We start from the raw sequence: 17,443 nt of genomic DNA, 5'->3' as shown, positions 1-17,443 counted from the left end.
GGAGAAGTAACGGGGCCGCCGCGGAGCGTGCTGGTTGCTTCTCGCTGCACGGGGAAACGCTGGGGAGGTGAGAACAGCACACACGCGAGGACTCTGGCACGGTTGGCAAATCCAGGAGGCGCAAGGATGTGTTACCAAACGCGCGAGAGGGAGGCAGGGTGCCGCGTTCAGTGAGAGATAAACAGAAGATGCTCGACGCCTGTTTTCTTTTCTTTCTTTTTTTTGCCTCATTCTTGCAAGCTCTTCCCTTCAAACTCCTCCGGATTCCTTCCCTGCTTCTCGACTCTCCCCGTCTCTTTCTCTCCCCCATTGTTCTCCTCTTTTCCTTGCTTTTGATGCACAGACGTGGTCACATTCCGTTGACTCGCCCCTCTTCCTTGTGTGTGTGTGTGTGTGTGTGTTTAAAACATTCACGCCTAGTGAGGCTTTAAGCCAGAGCCAGCAGCCTCTCGGGCGAGTTTTAGTCATGTGTGAAGCTCAGTTTGATCGAGCGCTCCTTTTCTGCCTTTTCACTCTAACCAAAGATTAATAGGTGGCGTCACGTTGCTCCCCTGCTCCTTTCCGCAGGAGGGACTTAAAAGGAACAACGACCACCCCCCCCCACACACACACCCCACCCCACCCCCGCTAATCACTTTCGATAAGAATTTTCCTCCCAAAAAAAGAAAGAAAAAAAAGGGGGGAAGATAACCGTGCAATCAATCTACGAGCGGTGGCAAAGACTGGGGAAGGCTAGAGATGCTTCATACTGCTAACAAGGGAAGGAAGGCTTCCATCGAGACAGGTAAGAAGTGCCTGAATGGGAAGGATCTGTGGAGGGGAGAGAGAGAGAGAGAAAGAGTGAGAGAGAGAGAGAGAGAAACAAGCTGTTGGGTTTGCATCGGTTTTCAGCCCGGATAAAATATCTCCGGTGGGTCTTATGCCAGCTGCCTTTTGTTCCTGATGTAAAGTACCTGGAGTGACTGATGGATTGGAGCGTACTAAAGGTTCAGCTGAAAATGGGTTTGTCTGCCAGGCAGCTTACGATCTAAAGGACTCTTTCCCCCACCCCCACGCCCCGCTTGTCTTTAATTGTTATTTTTCACCGCGGACTTTTATACTGTATATATATATATATATATAAGAACAAAACACTGCTGGGCACAAAAGCAGGAGTTTGGCAGAAGGTTAAACCCAGGGCTGGAGGAAATCTCCACCAGCTTGCAACCTTGCTGGGAGCTGGCAATTCTGCAGTTTGATGCCCAATTGATCTGAAGCGCTTTCCGAGAGGGATTTGGGCTCTCACTGCTCAGGCTAGGTGTTGGCGAGGCTGGGTTGAATCTCCAGCATCGCTAGTAAAAGCATGACAGCCTTTCTAAAGTGCTCTGCAACCTACGGCAGGGTTCACTTTATGCTAAAGCCCTCCGTTCCCTTCTTCAGTGAAAAGGGGTTATCAGGCTATGCCAACAGCATCCAGGCTTAACAGCAATCAGAAAGGTGGGTGAATGTTAACTGTCCAATGGAGAAACTCTGACAGTGATGTCCACAAGCGCACAGGGATGTAATAAAGGATTTCCTGCATAACAGCTAACCCACAGAGAGGCTAATTACCTGTCACAAGGTCTGAACTTTGGATTGGGGAATGGGAGTCATACTGATACAATGTAAGTGTCCTCAGCTTTCATAGCTAGGCCTTTAAATTTTTGTAGTATAAAGTAGGTAACCTGCTAGATGCAAACTAAGCTTACAATGAAATTTAGTTATCATGGATGGGTTAATTGTGGGTGGGTTTTTTAAAAAAAATTATCTACCATATCAGTTATTTGGGAAGTCTTTATTTTAAAAAAAATTGTGTTGTCTTTACATTATGTCTGTGTGTGAGCTTGTAAGGAAATGTAATAGTGACCGTGTAGTGAATACTCCAAAGTTGATAGGGGGTCTGTGGAATACAACATACAGATACTTTTTGGATTTTTCTCTCCTTTTTCCTATGCTTTAGAAATTATATTAAATTAAATAAGCATTCCTATGCTTAGAATTATATTAAAGAACTTAAAATAGTAAATATTAAAAATGAGTAGGACCTATGGTTCAGATTCGTATAGTAAACTAAAGAATTTCTGCAAGAGATGAAAAGTTGTAATACTGTGGTGGCTTTCCATGGAATAGCCATACTTGAAAATAATAGATAGGATTAAAGGGGGAAAAAAGCCACACTAAAAATAAAAGGAATATTTGAAATGAAACCGAATAGTGATTGCATTCTGTTCTTAGATATTTAAGCAACATCATCACATATAAGAATAATGGATTTTGTGAAACATATAACATCATCCACAATATTTTTTATAGAATTTAAACTCCAAAGGGTATGTTTACTTGTCAAATTTTAGAAATGTAAGTAACTGTTCTCATTATAAGGCAGTTTCTTCTTGTAAAAAATAACACCCTGCCATTTGAAAAATATAAATGAAAAGATGGTCACATAGCACAGGTAGGAATAAGGTTTATTATAAAGTATGGTAATTTAGCAATTATAGTTTACACTTTAAATTTGCACAAAGTGTACAATGCAATAGTAAGTACTGTAATATTTTAACTTATTTTAACAAAAGAATTGAGTTTGCTTCTTCATAAAAATGTCAGCTTAAGCACAACTAAATAATACATGAGGCAATTTTGATAAAAACCCTTAAATCTTCCTAGAATGCAGACTTTCATTTTCTGTATTCAAAGAACCAAACCCTTCCAATGACTTTTTCACATTATAATCATTGCATTAGTAAAATTAATGGTAATCTGCAGTAAATAGGGAACACTCTGTATCCCTTAGAAGACGGATACAAAAAGGTTAAGTCCTTTTAACAAGGCTAGTTTAAACCCAAGGGCAATAGTAAAGACTCTGTTGTCAAACCAAATTTCTGTTTATTCATAGTTCTCCCCCCTTCTTACTCCTCCCCTAGCCTTTTTTTGGCAGATGCTAACTTGCTTCTTCTCAACATTTACAGTGTGATTAATATGAAATGAAGCATTTTATGGATAATCCAGTAGATGCTGCTGTAGAGCAAAGGAAACATCACTTTACTGGCTGGGGAAAGGGGAGAGAGGAGCCATGGGAAGAAAAATCTTAAGCACTGAGTATGTTGACTGCTGATGGAAGAGTAATGTGAGATCATTACATTTTCATACCATTCTATAGGGTGTTATTAAAGCTGAAGCCACACTTACTGGAATGATCACAGCTCGGTTAGGCACATAGCACGTCTGCTATTTTAAATTGTAAAATCAGTTTACTGTATATTACTATGCAGAACATTTCATCACTGAATACTAAAGCCCTTTAACATGCAAATTTTCTCAGAGGAAGAGCTGAAGCGCAATGATCTTAAAGCAATAATGCTCAGATTCATTATAAAAATGGGCCCCAGTTGCCAATGCACAGTACAAGTGTTTAGAAATTTAAAAAAATGTGGCTACTATATTGATAGAATTGAAATTCAGCAGTGGCATTTCTGATTAATATTGAGCACTTAAAAGACTAATTGTAAAATACCAGAAAACCTAAATTGTTAATTAGAAAGGATGTATGCTTGCCAGCACTAAAGTTGATATTGTGAGGTTTTTAGTAGGACAGAAAAAAAATTATATATAGAAAAACAGAATCTGAAGGTGAAAAAGGAGAGAGAGAGAGAGAGAGAGAGAGAGAGAGAGAGAGAGAGAGAGAGAGAGAGAGAGAGAGAGAGAGAGAGAGAGAGAGAATATATGGGATGAGGAGAAAATGTGTAGTGCTGTGTTATCCTGTGTAAGTAAATGTTGATAACATGACAAAGCAAACCAGAGAGCTACTTACTGATGCAATTTCAGGCAACCACTGACCTCTATCTGTGGGAATATTTATTTTTTAGAAGTGATTCTGAAGCCTCAATGTACAGTACAATCAAAATAGTGAAGAATAATTTTTAATACATTGGTTCTGAAATATAATGCATTATTCCTCTTCTAAACCATGTTTGTATTCAGCTACATTTCATGGTAACTTGCTCTTGTGTAGCTGATACAGATTTTGTGAACTGATTAAATAGATTCTAAGTTCTTGGCTTAATCGGTTATTAAATCTTGAATACTTTTTTTTAATTAGCCAAATATATGTAGGCCATAGTTTATTTTTATACATTTAAAATTACTGTTAGCTTTCTTTCTCCTAAGTGTGCACCCAAATGCATACCTGCTAGAAAGATTGGTATTTCAAACATGAAACTGTTTGCCTTACAACAATATAGTTATGTGCAATAATAAAAGCTTAATTCATTCTTTTACAAGAGAGCTTCTGACATGCAAGATAAATTGTCTTTCCTTTTTTCTGCCTGCAGCCCCCATTACATCACTCACTTCTACAATAAAAAAAAGTCTCTCAAACTTCCAGAGCTGTTCTGGAATCTGTGAAAACTGAAGGAGGAAGAAAAAAAAAGTTTATTAGCTGTATAGGACATAAACGTTTATGTTAATAAATATAATTGCATGTGGCTGGTTTTAAACCAACTTGTATTTTAAGATATTCAACTTATATCTGTCTTTGTCTATAAGGATCTAAAATGACTTTGACAGTAGTAAAAGTCCTGTATCCTGCTATTCAAACAAAAAGCAGTTAGATTCCTTTTACGTAAGCACATTTAAATACAAATTTTAATCGCTGATTAGAAGATACTCAAGTATATGTAATTTGGAGATGCTTTGCCATTACTTTCAGAATCATGTCATTCATTCAGTCTGGAAACTATTCTACATTACAAGTTCTGACAAAATTTTCTAACATAAAATTATGTCAGTAATGTGATAACATTCTGAATTTAAACTTGTTGTTTGCATACATTTTTGTTTAACGTCATAAACCATGATGCTTTGTGTCACACCAGCTAAACTTTTTAGGACATCCTAAAAGAACCACCAATTCTAAATGTGACTGTTTTTTGTTCTAAAATGGAATTCTATTTTAGAGAGATGCTGGGATGTCACTGATTTATATAGTTACAATTTGTAATGGCTTTCTATTATCAGATTCTAACAATATTTAGATAAGCAGTAACGTAGGTGCCTAATTTCTGTTTTTTTTTCCCCTTTACTGATTTTTCAGATAGGGCTTCCTTATGTTGTGTATTTATGCATAAAGAACATTTAAAGGCATGTGAGTGTGTGGGAATAAGAGGTGATTATAATTTAAATGATTAATTAGTGCTTCAAAAGAAGGATACTACTTATGCCATTGATGCTTAATACAACTTTTTTACAATACCATTTGCTAGGCTGCTCTTTAGGCATACTGTATTTACAAGTCAATAGCTTTTATCAGCTCAGCTTTGAAACTGTCTATTAGTGAAAGTTAAGTCTTTAAATAGTTCAAGAAGTATAGTAATTAATATTCCCAGTAATGTTGCAACATTCTTAATTTGCCATGCCTTTTGTAAATGTTCCAAATTCATGTGAAATTTACATCATGCAGTGGAGTGTTCCGTATGATGTAAAACTCTGTAAGAACATTATGCAAAATAAAATATTATAAAATTGTGCACTAATGGGGATTATTTTCTGGGAGGCTTGCCCCATTTCAAAAGCTGTTTCACTAAGACGCACGGATGTTTTATTTTATAGGACTGCAGTTTTTATCATTGTTGAATTATAAACAGATGAAATTTCAAAGAATTGCAATGGAAGGAGATGATTATGCCTTGCTCATATTAAAATGTACATCCGTATTGTTGATTTCTTCATCTGAAATACATTTGAATTGAACACTTTAATTCATCCTGCATAAGGAAATACCCTTTGAATCTTTGTTTTGTTTTTTAGTAAAGCTCCAGGAATGTACTATAACTGTATTGCCTCTCCTGGATATCATGCTTCCCTTTGGAAATGCTGTAATATGAGCAAACCATGGAGTTTCTTGCAGACATCTCTCATTGTTTTTCTTTGATTGAAAACTAATATTACTCTGGAAGAATCTTTTCATAAGTGCTATCAAGATATCACTGCAAAATCTGACACAGATACTTTCCTTCTTTAACAAGCATCAACAGACACATTATCCCTTCTTCAAAGAATTTCCATACTTTGATATGCTTGAATTCTGTACTTTGATACAGCTTTCAGTACAAAATTTTGATTGTTAAAAGTATGAAACGTTACATCTATTGTGAGCAACACCCAAGAAGTAGCCAATCCATATTCACCATCATGATTTTTTTAGCCCACCTCCTCTGTAGAAAATGCAAGGTATATTGCATTTGTTGAAATATATGCAAACAACATATATTTTACAAGGTGTTGGCAATATTGAAGATAAGTAATTTGAAATATTATTAGTGTTAGTATATTTATGAAGTATATATGTGTCATATAAAGGTGCTGAGTTAATATTTATGATTATACACAAATATGTGCATGGCTATATATAATCACACAAGAGTCCCTAGAGGTCACTAGAAGGTAAGGAATGGACAGTTGTTAAATTAGTTTCTATGGGGTCCATTTATACATTAACATTTTAGAAAAGTTAACTATTCTGGAAAGGAAAAAAAATGGTGTAAAATAGTCAGCAAAGATGTAAGCAAGCATCAGCAAGTAAAGTCTTGGGTCTGTCATGTTCGCTTATTATTTTTATTATTTTCAATGATCACTAATTATCTTTCTCTTCAAGATTTTAAAAGTATTACAACTTAGCTCTGGAATATCTTGAGTTTTTGGTCTTATAGTTTATTTTACTGATGAGAAGGAAACATTAAACCTGCTCTCATTTAAAGAATAGCAAATTTTAAAGATCATCTTGGAATATTTTATATCATCACAGTGTAAAGAATATCCAGATCAGCTGAAATATGGCTTGGTTGAGTTTTTCACTCTTCAGTCAAGAAATACCTGGATACTAAACTGTGAAAGTTTGTTTTATCAATAATGTTCCATTTAAAATAAGAAGAAAGAAAACAGATGTTTAGAGTGAAAAAAAAATATGTTGGGTATAATGAGTAACCGTTACATATTTCATAGACAGAGTACTCTGAAGTAAAAGTAATAAACGGTGCTACTGCAAATAATATATCACTTTTCTTTTATTTTTTCATACATGTATAGCAGGGTGATTATGGATGAAGATTAGTTAACCTTAAATAGGTAATTGTTGGATTTAGGATGCAGATCTTCAGCTGGAGCTTATTAAATTGTAAAATATGGATTGCCTTTACCCTAATGGCCTCTGAATCCTATTATCATCCCATTAGAGTGTGTGGGATTTTAGTAATTCTGTTGTTTTCAGTGGGCAGTGAATATAATGGGGGAGGGCAGGGGTTAATGCAATTCATGTCTTTTAATACTTGTAACTCCGTCCCTCATCACTCAGGTTGGTTTCATTAGCTTGCTTTTTGCTATTTTTTTATGCACCAGGAGCATTTCTTTAACCACCTCATGCTTTCTGTACACTTTGTACTTTATAAACAGAATAGAAAGTAAACTGTTGGTGGTTATACCAAAAATATTAAAGTACCATTTTATTTTTATGTCGTTATATCATTTTTCATTTAAAAAATTTGTAAAATTGTAAGGATGTGAAAAGTTGTATTCTACTATGCAGAGGTAGCATAGGAGGGCCACTGTTGCTGGATTCTGCATTGCCAGATTCTGCACTTACCTGTTTCATAATTCAGTCTTATGTTCTCCCAAAGAGCGAGAGAGAGAGCGAGAGAGAGAGAGAGGGAGGGAGGGAGGGAGAGAGGGAGGGAGGGAGAGAGAGAGAGAGAGAGAGAGAGAGAGAGAGAGAGAGAGAGAGAGAGAGAGAGAGAGAGAGAGAGAGAGAGGCTTTTATTCAGGTGAGATTACTCCTTATTTTGGCTGAGTTTGACTTCTTCAGCAGTGTGGTGATATATGCAATGTTGTCATGAATTTGGTTTGCTTGACAGCTCATGCCAGGTATTCAAAAGAACTCCTCTTAACGTTGACAGCCGTGTGATGGTTAGTTCCAAGCTATCATTGTTAGTAAATCAGTTGCTGTGCACGAGAGGGATCTCAGTCAAGTTTTTGCAAGAAGACATTCTTAATGCTCTGTACTGGGATACTTTCATCATGCTTTGTAAATATTTTTATAAATACACATTAAATACACTGCCTGAGGTAGTGGTATGTGGGAATGACATCAAAGGGTGAGCAAAATCCTGCCTGGGAAATGATTAGACAAGAGAAGTGTTGTGTTTCGGGTTCGAATGAGCAGGAAAGATGCCAGGCATGTGAGTACAGAGAAACAGCAACTTTATGGATAACCATAACTGTACTGAGGGTGTGCATGTACTCTTTATATACCTGTTCTGTACCAGCCTACTACCGGCCCTGCAGAAAAGGCAGGGACAACCCCTTTTACAAAACGGCAAAAGGCTGGAACTAAGCCTGCCAAATTTATTAACATAAAACAGAGCAAACAGAGCAAACGCGAACCATGAAACAGGAGCTATTCAAACGGTTGCCTTCAGCAAACCAGCCCTCCCACACATTCTCCTTTTAAATAGTTCAGGGCGTGGCTTCTCTGTGCCTCCTTCCGAGGTGCCACATTGCCTTCCTCTGTTTACTCCTGATTGACTGCCTCCTGCGTCGGGCGTCCTTGAACAGGGCCAGCTGTGGGTCATCTTCATTCATGCTGTCAGGCTCACACAGCTGGGTCTGCGTCATGACCAGATGGGAGGGGCCTGGCTGAGGGCTCTGCGGAGCCTCAATACTATCCTCAGCAAGGTCTCCAACACCCCCCTCCTCCTCCTCTGAATCGTCCGACCCAACTGCCGAACCCACAGGCTGACCCTGAATCACAACAATACCTTCATACAACCAATCAGATTGAACCCATTATTCCCACTATTTTGGTTCCCGCCTGAACTGTTAGAACTCAGTATGTGTGCTGGAGAACTGTTAGTTCCCAGTATGCAGGTGAATAGGTGTTTCTCCAAACCCCAATACATAACAAGAAGGAGGAGCCTGCAGTTGCTTATAGTCAGAAAAATAAACACAGGAAGTATCCACCCTAATTAATCAGGCTATTAAAAGTGGTGAGAGACTTGTACTTTCAGACTTTGAAGATTCTGTTAATATAATCATACAATAAAGTAGAATTAGTTCATTTGGTTGTATTTTCTGTCTGGATTATCTGGTAGGGCTGATACCTATTTTGTTTTGGAAAATCACAAGATTTAAAATCACTTATCTTTCTATTTTAAATTAATTCCAGTTTGATTTGATGTTCAAACCCTAAGTGTTAATTTAAGTATGGTTAGTGAAAGTAATCATATATTGTGATTTCAAATTGATTGACTTGCAGTAAATAACATTTGGCTACTTACATGATTTAAACCAGCTAAGTGAATATTTTTATACTGTTCTTTCTCCCTCTGCTGGAGTGGAAGAGAAGAAACCTAAGTTTTCTATGTTCTTGTACTATTGATTTAGCAGTACATCCAAAGTAGTCCGTTCCCACACAGCTGAGAACTTAAATTTTGGTTTCCAATGGATTTGCAGCAGACAAAAAGTTAGGGGTGGGATATACTACTTCTTGGTTATTTGTGCATAATTATGTGGTAATTATGTTGTAATTCCTACTCCTTATTAGTCAGTAAAATTATTTCAGTCCAAGAATTTTAATTTTATGAATAGCTTATACTTTATTATTGAAAAGAATGCTAAAAATTTGCCACCCAAATGTTAAAATACTATCATTCATTCCAGAAGCCACAAATTCCAGTTATGTCATTTGCAATGTATTCTTTAATGTTTTTGGCATCTCCTGCTGTTAGGACATGTCTCCTGCTGTGCAAAAACCTAGCTCTTTTACTTGGTGACATCATTAATAGGCCATTCACTCGCTGTTTTCGGAAACTGTAATTCAAAGAATGTATACATAAAAGTGATTGCTTTGTATTTTGATATACTGTCCATTATTTTGGTGGAGTGGTGTGTGTTGAGGGGAGAAAATTGTTTGGTTGAGTTTTCATCATTTTATGGAATAGTTTAGTAACATACTTTCGGTATTTTATCCGTAATTGGAAGAACTGATTTTAGTTGAAAAATCTTCACAACAATACCCATAAATTATTATTTAAACAAATAATATAAATGAAACAATATTCAAGCCTCCCAAGGTATATGAATACAATACCATAAATGTACAAATGTACAGCATGTACAACCAAAACAAAATTGTAAAATTAAGTTGTGTGCTAAATCACAAATTCAACTTTTAAAGTGACACAAAGGATACCATTCCCTCTGTGATTCTGATCTTTGTCGTTCACAACATGGTGCATGAATATCTTTTCCAAGGCCTTTTTGACCACTATACCAATTGCTGGTCTGTTGTATTTTTCTTGACTTCTTTCGTTTACTGTTAATGATTCCAAATAATAGAGCTGTTTACTACTTCAGTATATTGACTATCACTTCTAAGGTTGGTTTTTGTACTTGTTGCTAGTATGATCTTCTTTATATTTAATTTAGTCCAGGGGTGTCAAACTGCCAGCCCATGGGCCGGTTTCATCATATGGAAACTGCACCCACCCCATTGCCAGCAATGGCAAAACAGTCCCAATATGTCTTGCGATGTCACGTGATGTCACGGGTTTGACCTGTCTGATTTAGTGCCATTAATTCACCATGTTCATTGACATCCATTACTGTAGATTTTTTTGCATTCTTAGCTATCCAAACAATGATGTCAGTATATTGATGTTTTTCCTGTAGTTTTACAACCACAGTCATCTTTGTCTAATCCAAGTTAATATATATTCAGCAGGAAGGATGAATAAATAAGGGAAGAGTGTGCAATCTTCTCCCACTCATTTGCCAGCTTAGAACCAGATTCTTTTACTGCATTCTGTCGGTATTGTGACTTCCTGCCCTGTATATAGATTTCTCATGAGGGCCATGAAATTTGCTGGGATTTCTCTAAGTACATTCCACAGCTTGACATGATTAACACAACTGCAGGCTTTTCTATAATCAATAAAGCACATACTGACTTCTTCTTCTTCTTCTTTTTTGTATTCTTTGGCTTTCTAAGTTATCCACTAATAATGTGTTGCATTCCAGCTTGAATATCTTGCACTAAGAACCATACACAACTCTAACATGCTTTGCATTCTGAAGAAAGCCTTAGATTTGTATTTTTAAGATTTCCGGGTCAATTTAACTCTTAGTTTGAAGGTTGGAATGGTCCCCTGTCACTGTTATTTCAATACTTTCTAGTATGGACAACATTGATCCATTTTGTACAAAGATAGGTAAAAATATAAAGGGAAGGCATTGGTTTACAAACAGCCATAGTATTTAAGACATCAGATTGAAATCTATCAGGATTTTGGTTTTGAAAGAATAACTACTTTATATCTAGATGCTATTTTCCATGTTCAATATTACCGGATTTTCACTGGACTAGTTTGACTTTACTGTAATTGAAAAAAAAGTTGCTTTTGTAGCAGATTAACAGTACTTATTTATTAGATTTATTTATCGCTTCTCATTCAAAAGTTTGGAGTAGAATACATAGTCCTCCTTCCTTTTGTTTTTTTACTACAACAGTCACTGTCTGCGGTGGCTTGGACTGAGAGAGAGCAACTGGTCCCACGTTTACCAATGAGCTGAATATTAATTACTGAAATAAAGTATTTGAATTGCATAATATTGTAACTAAATAATCTGTTGAAAAGAAATTAACAGCTACCCCACTATTGATAAGTGCAGCAAAGTTTTTACCACAGACTATTTAGAAGAAAATTAGGAATTAATAAAACATGCAAAATGTTTATTTTAATCTATGTATGGGGAAGATAAGGATTATATTTCAAGACTGGGAGTTTATTTCTATATACCTGCACAATTATTGCACTACGTCTGCTAAATTGACAGCTTAAAAATAAAATTGGCTTTTCACTCTAGAATTTGAAGATGACTGTTTTAATTAATTCTTGATTGCTTGTTGATCTATGACTTTTTAAAATTCATGACTTCAGTCTCCACCATTACTTCTTATTAACACAGGAGAAAGATGCAGCTCCTTTAGTTTTTAAGCATAAACAAAAGTATGTACTGCTTCTATGCTAGCAAATATAATCAAGTGGTTTTGTGCCCTTAGAATTTTCTTTTCTGAAAGTTTCCATTAATAATGATAACATTGTTCTAAAATAGTGTATTAATATTCACAATGTTGTTCTAAAATATTCTAAAATAACTTAGTGTGAATAAAAAAATTACAAAATGTGGCTATACTGTAGATTATTATACAATTTAAAAGTGAGAGACTATTTAAATAGGCATAAGTGTTCTGCAACAACTGACATACTGATATACTGCAGTAAATCTGCTATCACCTTAGTTTTCATCAGGCAATAGCTGTCTGAATACAATATCTATTTTAATAGCTCTGGTATTTTTTGTTTATTTTTATGCATCCTTTTCAGATCAAGATGGAGAGAAGATTCTTGGAGAAGGGTTATCATGTAAATACTTGACTTTATTTGTCATGGGCTGTTAAAGGTGGAAGCAATAGCCTTTGCTGAGTTAGCAAGAGGAATTGATTTATGCTTCTCCCCAAAGGGGGGGTTTATAGGAGAAAAGAACAATTAGTTATAGAACAATATGTCCTTCTGAATGCCAAGCCCGTGGTTGTGCTTTTGGCTCTTTGAAATAATACCTAAGGTTTGTGATCTTCTTATCTAGAAATCCAAGGCCTATTTCTTACTAGAAGAACACATTGATCTGAAAAGAAAAGACCCACCTACTGTATTTATCATTAAACTGAACAGAGTAGATCTACTTTACCTTTCTCTTGATGACATCAAGTGAGAAATTCTTTTGATCAGATATAAAAAGTAGTTGTATATTATCCCGTCAGTTCACATACTGTACATACTGAAAATTACAGCCATTTGTATTACACTCAATGTGATTTTTTTTAAAGCTGCTCTTTGAAAGAAACAGTGATACCTACTTAATTATTAAGTGTTTTTCTTGAGTTCTGCTCTTAAATCTCATTATGGTCCTTTTAGGAGTTTTCTCCAGGTATCCCCAGTAATGTACATAAGCTCAGAATCCATTTTTGACCTCTCTAGTGATACTGCCATTCCAATAAACAATGTGAATTAATTTAATATTGGAGTACTGTGGTCTTTGTGTAAGAAAGAAGACTTTTATGCATTCCTGAGCAACCAAGCTATTGAAAAAGCATTTTTTCTTGTTCTTTTTGAAAAGATTTGGTGAATGTTTATTGTATCAAGGAACAATAGCTCCACAAACCTATAAGATCAAACCAACCCAATGGATATAGAGCTGTCAGATTTTTATACAGAAGGCTTTCTTCCTCTAAAAAAAGCCCTTTCTGAAATGGGGAATAGGAAACAGAGGTACACAGAAAGAAAAGAAAAAACAGATTTGCTATGAATAAATATTCATATGCCAACTGTGTTGTGGAGTAATCATTTAAAATACTGAAATCGACAAATCAATTCATGTATATTCACAGTGCATCATGGGATATGTAGTTGCTAAAAATACATTTCCTTTCATGTGCTGTGTGTATGCCTGAGCAGTTATCTGAAATAACAAAATACGATGTTTATTTCAACTTTGAGCACTGTAGTTGTCTGATTTAGTTTATAACAACAAGTATAGAATGCAATATCAAGGAACAAATATCTACTGTATAGGGACAACGGAGCAATTCCAAATTAATCCTATATTTAACTTACTCTGTTTACATTGATCCTGCTGCTAACTGGGCCACATGTTATTTGACCTAATAAGAATGTGGGTACCAAATAATCTTTATGGATTTTTTTTGGCTAAAATGATACACATAATTCCATATAAATGAATAGATGAAAGTGGTTGCTCCAGTGTATTTTGCTTATGCTTACCATCTCTTTCTCTTCACGAAGCTTGAGTGACTTTCTGTCCTTGGGAACCAACCTGACAACTGCAATTGCCTTTTGCAGTTATACCAAGTAGGTATATGATAATTTGATGGTTACCAGCAGACATAATATATTATTTCACATAAATCAGAGAATTATGATTTGCTGCAAATAGGACTTAGAAATTATGTGTAAGTGGACACAATAATATATGCACCCAAGGTTTCTCAGAATTTGTCTGTCTATGATTTAAAATTATGTCTGAAAATGCTTATAGAATTGTATGCGGGGTGGGAATAATGCATGAGGTTCAGCTGAGTATGAATGTGCAGCAAAACAACCAAATAATCACTTTAACTTTTCTATAATTGTAAAAATATAACAAATACAGGTGTGTATTCACCTATTTAGAAGACTATGTTTTTATCCTTGGCATTGTGGAGATTCTCAAAATTCATTAAAACATAAAATAAAAAAATAGGAGGAATAGGCAATTTTCAATGCTTTATATCAAAATCCTTGGGAGAATGGATTAATACTGTAGCACACAAACAATGATTAACTGTTCCAGAATGCTTTTGTTTGTTTTCTCTATAACGGGGTTAGCAATAATACAAGCTATTTGAACGGAAACAGTTTTAAGACACATTTCATCATATCTTTGTTTTCTTCTTTGCTTATATCTCTCATAGAAGGTCTAACAATCTAGTGCCAAGAATTTTTTGTCATGCTATTCATATATCTGTGATAGTTTGCAGCATTCCTGAATACTTAAAGCTAGATAGCAACTGGTATTTGAAAAACAACTGCTTATTATGGAAAATAAGACAGGCAAATGGGAAAGCAAGTCACATATATTAATTATCTTGCAATAAGGATGTTTGAGACATTTCAATTTCAATTTTACTTTTTCTTAACTTTTCACCTGTAAAGGTTTTTTTTTTCCTTCCACATGTCCATATAAGTTTTCCAATTGTTTTTAAAAGTTGGCTTGAAAATCCACACATACATTCTGTTAATTTCATCTAATAATATATTTTTGTATAATAAACATTTGAATATCTTTGATAAATGCACCCATATTTCCTATTTCCTAATTCAGTGTATTTATTAAAAGTGAATTTTACCAATATTCAAATTTTTGCATGGACTTTCCTACTGTCCAATTCCTCATTAGAAAATTTCAGCAAGTAACTTGGGAAAAGTACAAATATTAAGGATTTTCTGTTTCTAATAGTAGTTAGCCAAATGAGAATCTAGTGAATTCACATTAATGTATACAAAAAGAAATCTTTGTTACACCTATAAAGTTAAGAAATCAAATATACCAAACATTTTATAATACAGGTAATTTCTGACTTTAATTGAGCCTGCCCATTTCAGTTGTAAGGCAGGAGAATGATAAGTAAAAGACACTCCCCCCCAAATTGCCCCAATGCATATGATAAATAAATATCATTAAGTGCACATGGGGTACTTCAAAATGTCTGGCTTGGGCTTCTCAAGGCCTCCCCCACCCCTGACGTACCCGTGCTCTTCTTCCAACTCTTAGGATCTCCACAGCCACCTCCACCCCTCATAATCCCCCACTTACCTTCTGAAGACCTGTAAAACTCAGGAGTTGGAGAAGGGAACAATAGTAGGCCTTTCTTGCTAGGCCACATGGGAGAATTCCAGCAGTGTCCTTTTCTTTTTGTGAAACCTGAACTGCTTGATTGGGCAAAGTAGATCTTCCTCCTTCCTATGCACCACCTCTTTAACTCTTACCTCTTTATTGTTTGTTCTCCTTATCAGCAGAGTCCAGTTGCTTTAGGTCTGGTTTCAGAATGTGCCTTTCCATTCAGTCACTGTAGTAACTCTTTCCTCTTCTACAGTAGTAACTCTGAAATGCACAAACTTTGTCTCCTCGTGCTGTGATAAGTTAATGAGTTGATGTAGAAAGAGGGGGAAGTGAGAGGTGGGCATGCTGCAGGGTCTCTACAAAGAAAATGAATTATAGGAAACCCACCTGGTCATTTGTAATGACCGGATAGGTTCTGTAGAATTCATAATAGTATATTATATAGCTTTTTTGTGGTATTGGGGAGGTCTGTTTTAACTTTGAATGGTCATTCAATGATCTCTCATACCTCAAAGATTTCCTGTACTTATTTGTATCAGAGTAGCATTAAAGATTGCTAATATTAATTCTAAAAATGACTGCTTTACACGAAGGACAAAAAACATTACTTTTTCAGATTTTTAAATTGGGAAAATTGAAAACAAAGTTGCATAAATTGCATAAGCAGCTGAAGTTTATAGCATTTGAGGAATGAGAAAATTAATATTTTCTGTTAACATAAGTCTTCACTATCATAATCACACAGTAATATATGTTTGTCACATGTAAATATTTGTTTGCTGCAATGCTTCACAAATTATTATTCTTGTATACAGAGTTCAAAAAAACAGACACCCTGGCATCTATGTTCAATATGTTTTCCAGCTTCAAACAACATAGCCTGTTTACTTCAAAATCCAGGAAGCATTTTTTAAAAAAAAGAGTAAACAAAAATGTTTGTCTCTTTGCATGCAACAGAGTAAAATTCAGGAAGCAAAAAGAAGCAAATGATGCATGGAACTTTGGAAACATAAAAGGCACTCAAAGGAAATGGTTACCATGGGATTGTCCATTCACAAAATGGGTGATCATTCTCACAAAGGGTTCCTTGGATACTCACTATGAGGTTCCAACTTGCCTTTATTAATTTTTCTAAGCAGGCTGGCAAAATTATGAACAAGGTCTTATGTTATAGCTACCCATCATTTTTATTTTCTAAGAACATGCATAGGAAATTTAGGTAGTCCGAACAAGATGACTTGGGGGCCCTAGGCAGCATATCAAATTCATTTACTTAACGTTAAAATAGCATTTTAAACATTTCAGGATACAATAAGGAAGGTACTCAGGGAAGCTTTTGTCTGAATTCTGGTAACTGTGAGCATCATATTGCGTATCTAGAAGGTAATGTATCCAGTGTACTAATATATGTGAGACTATGCAGCAAAGATGTTGATACCTTATCCATCCGGATAATAATAGCTTTCTTCCTGATTATGATAGCAACACAGTTCCTTCTTTATACTTTATGTTTTAACTGATAAAATAAAATTCTTAAGATGGAAACTATCCAAATCCAGGTCATTTCCATTTGCTGTTGCCTAAGATATCAATGCATTGTTGAATAATTTCCACTTTCACTGTGTTGAGCTTTCCTGTGTTCATGCTTCTTACATTTCATATTCCCACTGTAATTCTATCTTTGCAGTTTCAGATTTTCTATTTCCTGTATGACAACATTAGCAACTTGACATCTGAAAGGTTTTAATCTAGCGGTACCATAAATGCCATTAACAGTCTGAAAGATGCTAAGCTCTTCTACAGTAGCATGTTGAGTGCCATCTGAGTTGAGAGACCCATCATCGGACACTATATTGTCACTCACTTTCATTTATTATTTATTTATTTACAGGAGTTATATGGTGGCCTATATTTCATA

The 17,443-nt window shown here is 35.5% G+C and overlaps 1 protein-coding gene across 5 annotated transcripts in view; it reads left to right on the top strand.

Moving 5' to 3' along the window:
* TENM2 (teneurin transmembrane protein 2) overlaps positions 1–17,443 on the top strand; it is a gene marked incomplete at its 5' end in the record, with an annotated part of 931,826 nt that overhangs the window by 227,593 nt on the left and 686,790 nt on the right. For 2 of the 5 annotated variants that reach the window (XM_083351309.1, XM_083351310.1), the window contains one exon: positions 739–784. The exons of the other annotated variants lie outside the window; for them this stretch is intronic. In XM_083351309.1, the coding sequence (XP_083207435.1) occupies positions 739–784 (46 nt within the window). Of the gene's footprint in view, positions 1–738; positions 785–17,443 lie in introns of those variants that run through there. 5 annotated transcript variants of the gene reach the window in all.

Source organism: Vipera ursinii (assembly GCF_947247035.1).
Source record: "Vipera ursinii genome assembly, chromosome: 2".
NCBI classification, from domain to species: domain Eukaryota; kingdom Metazoa; phylum Chordata; class Lepidosauria; order Squamata; family Viperidae; genus Vipera; species Vipera ursinii.
This window is presented reverse-complemented; position numbering and strand designations above follow the sequence as displayed.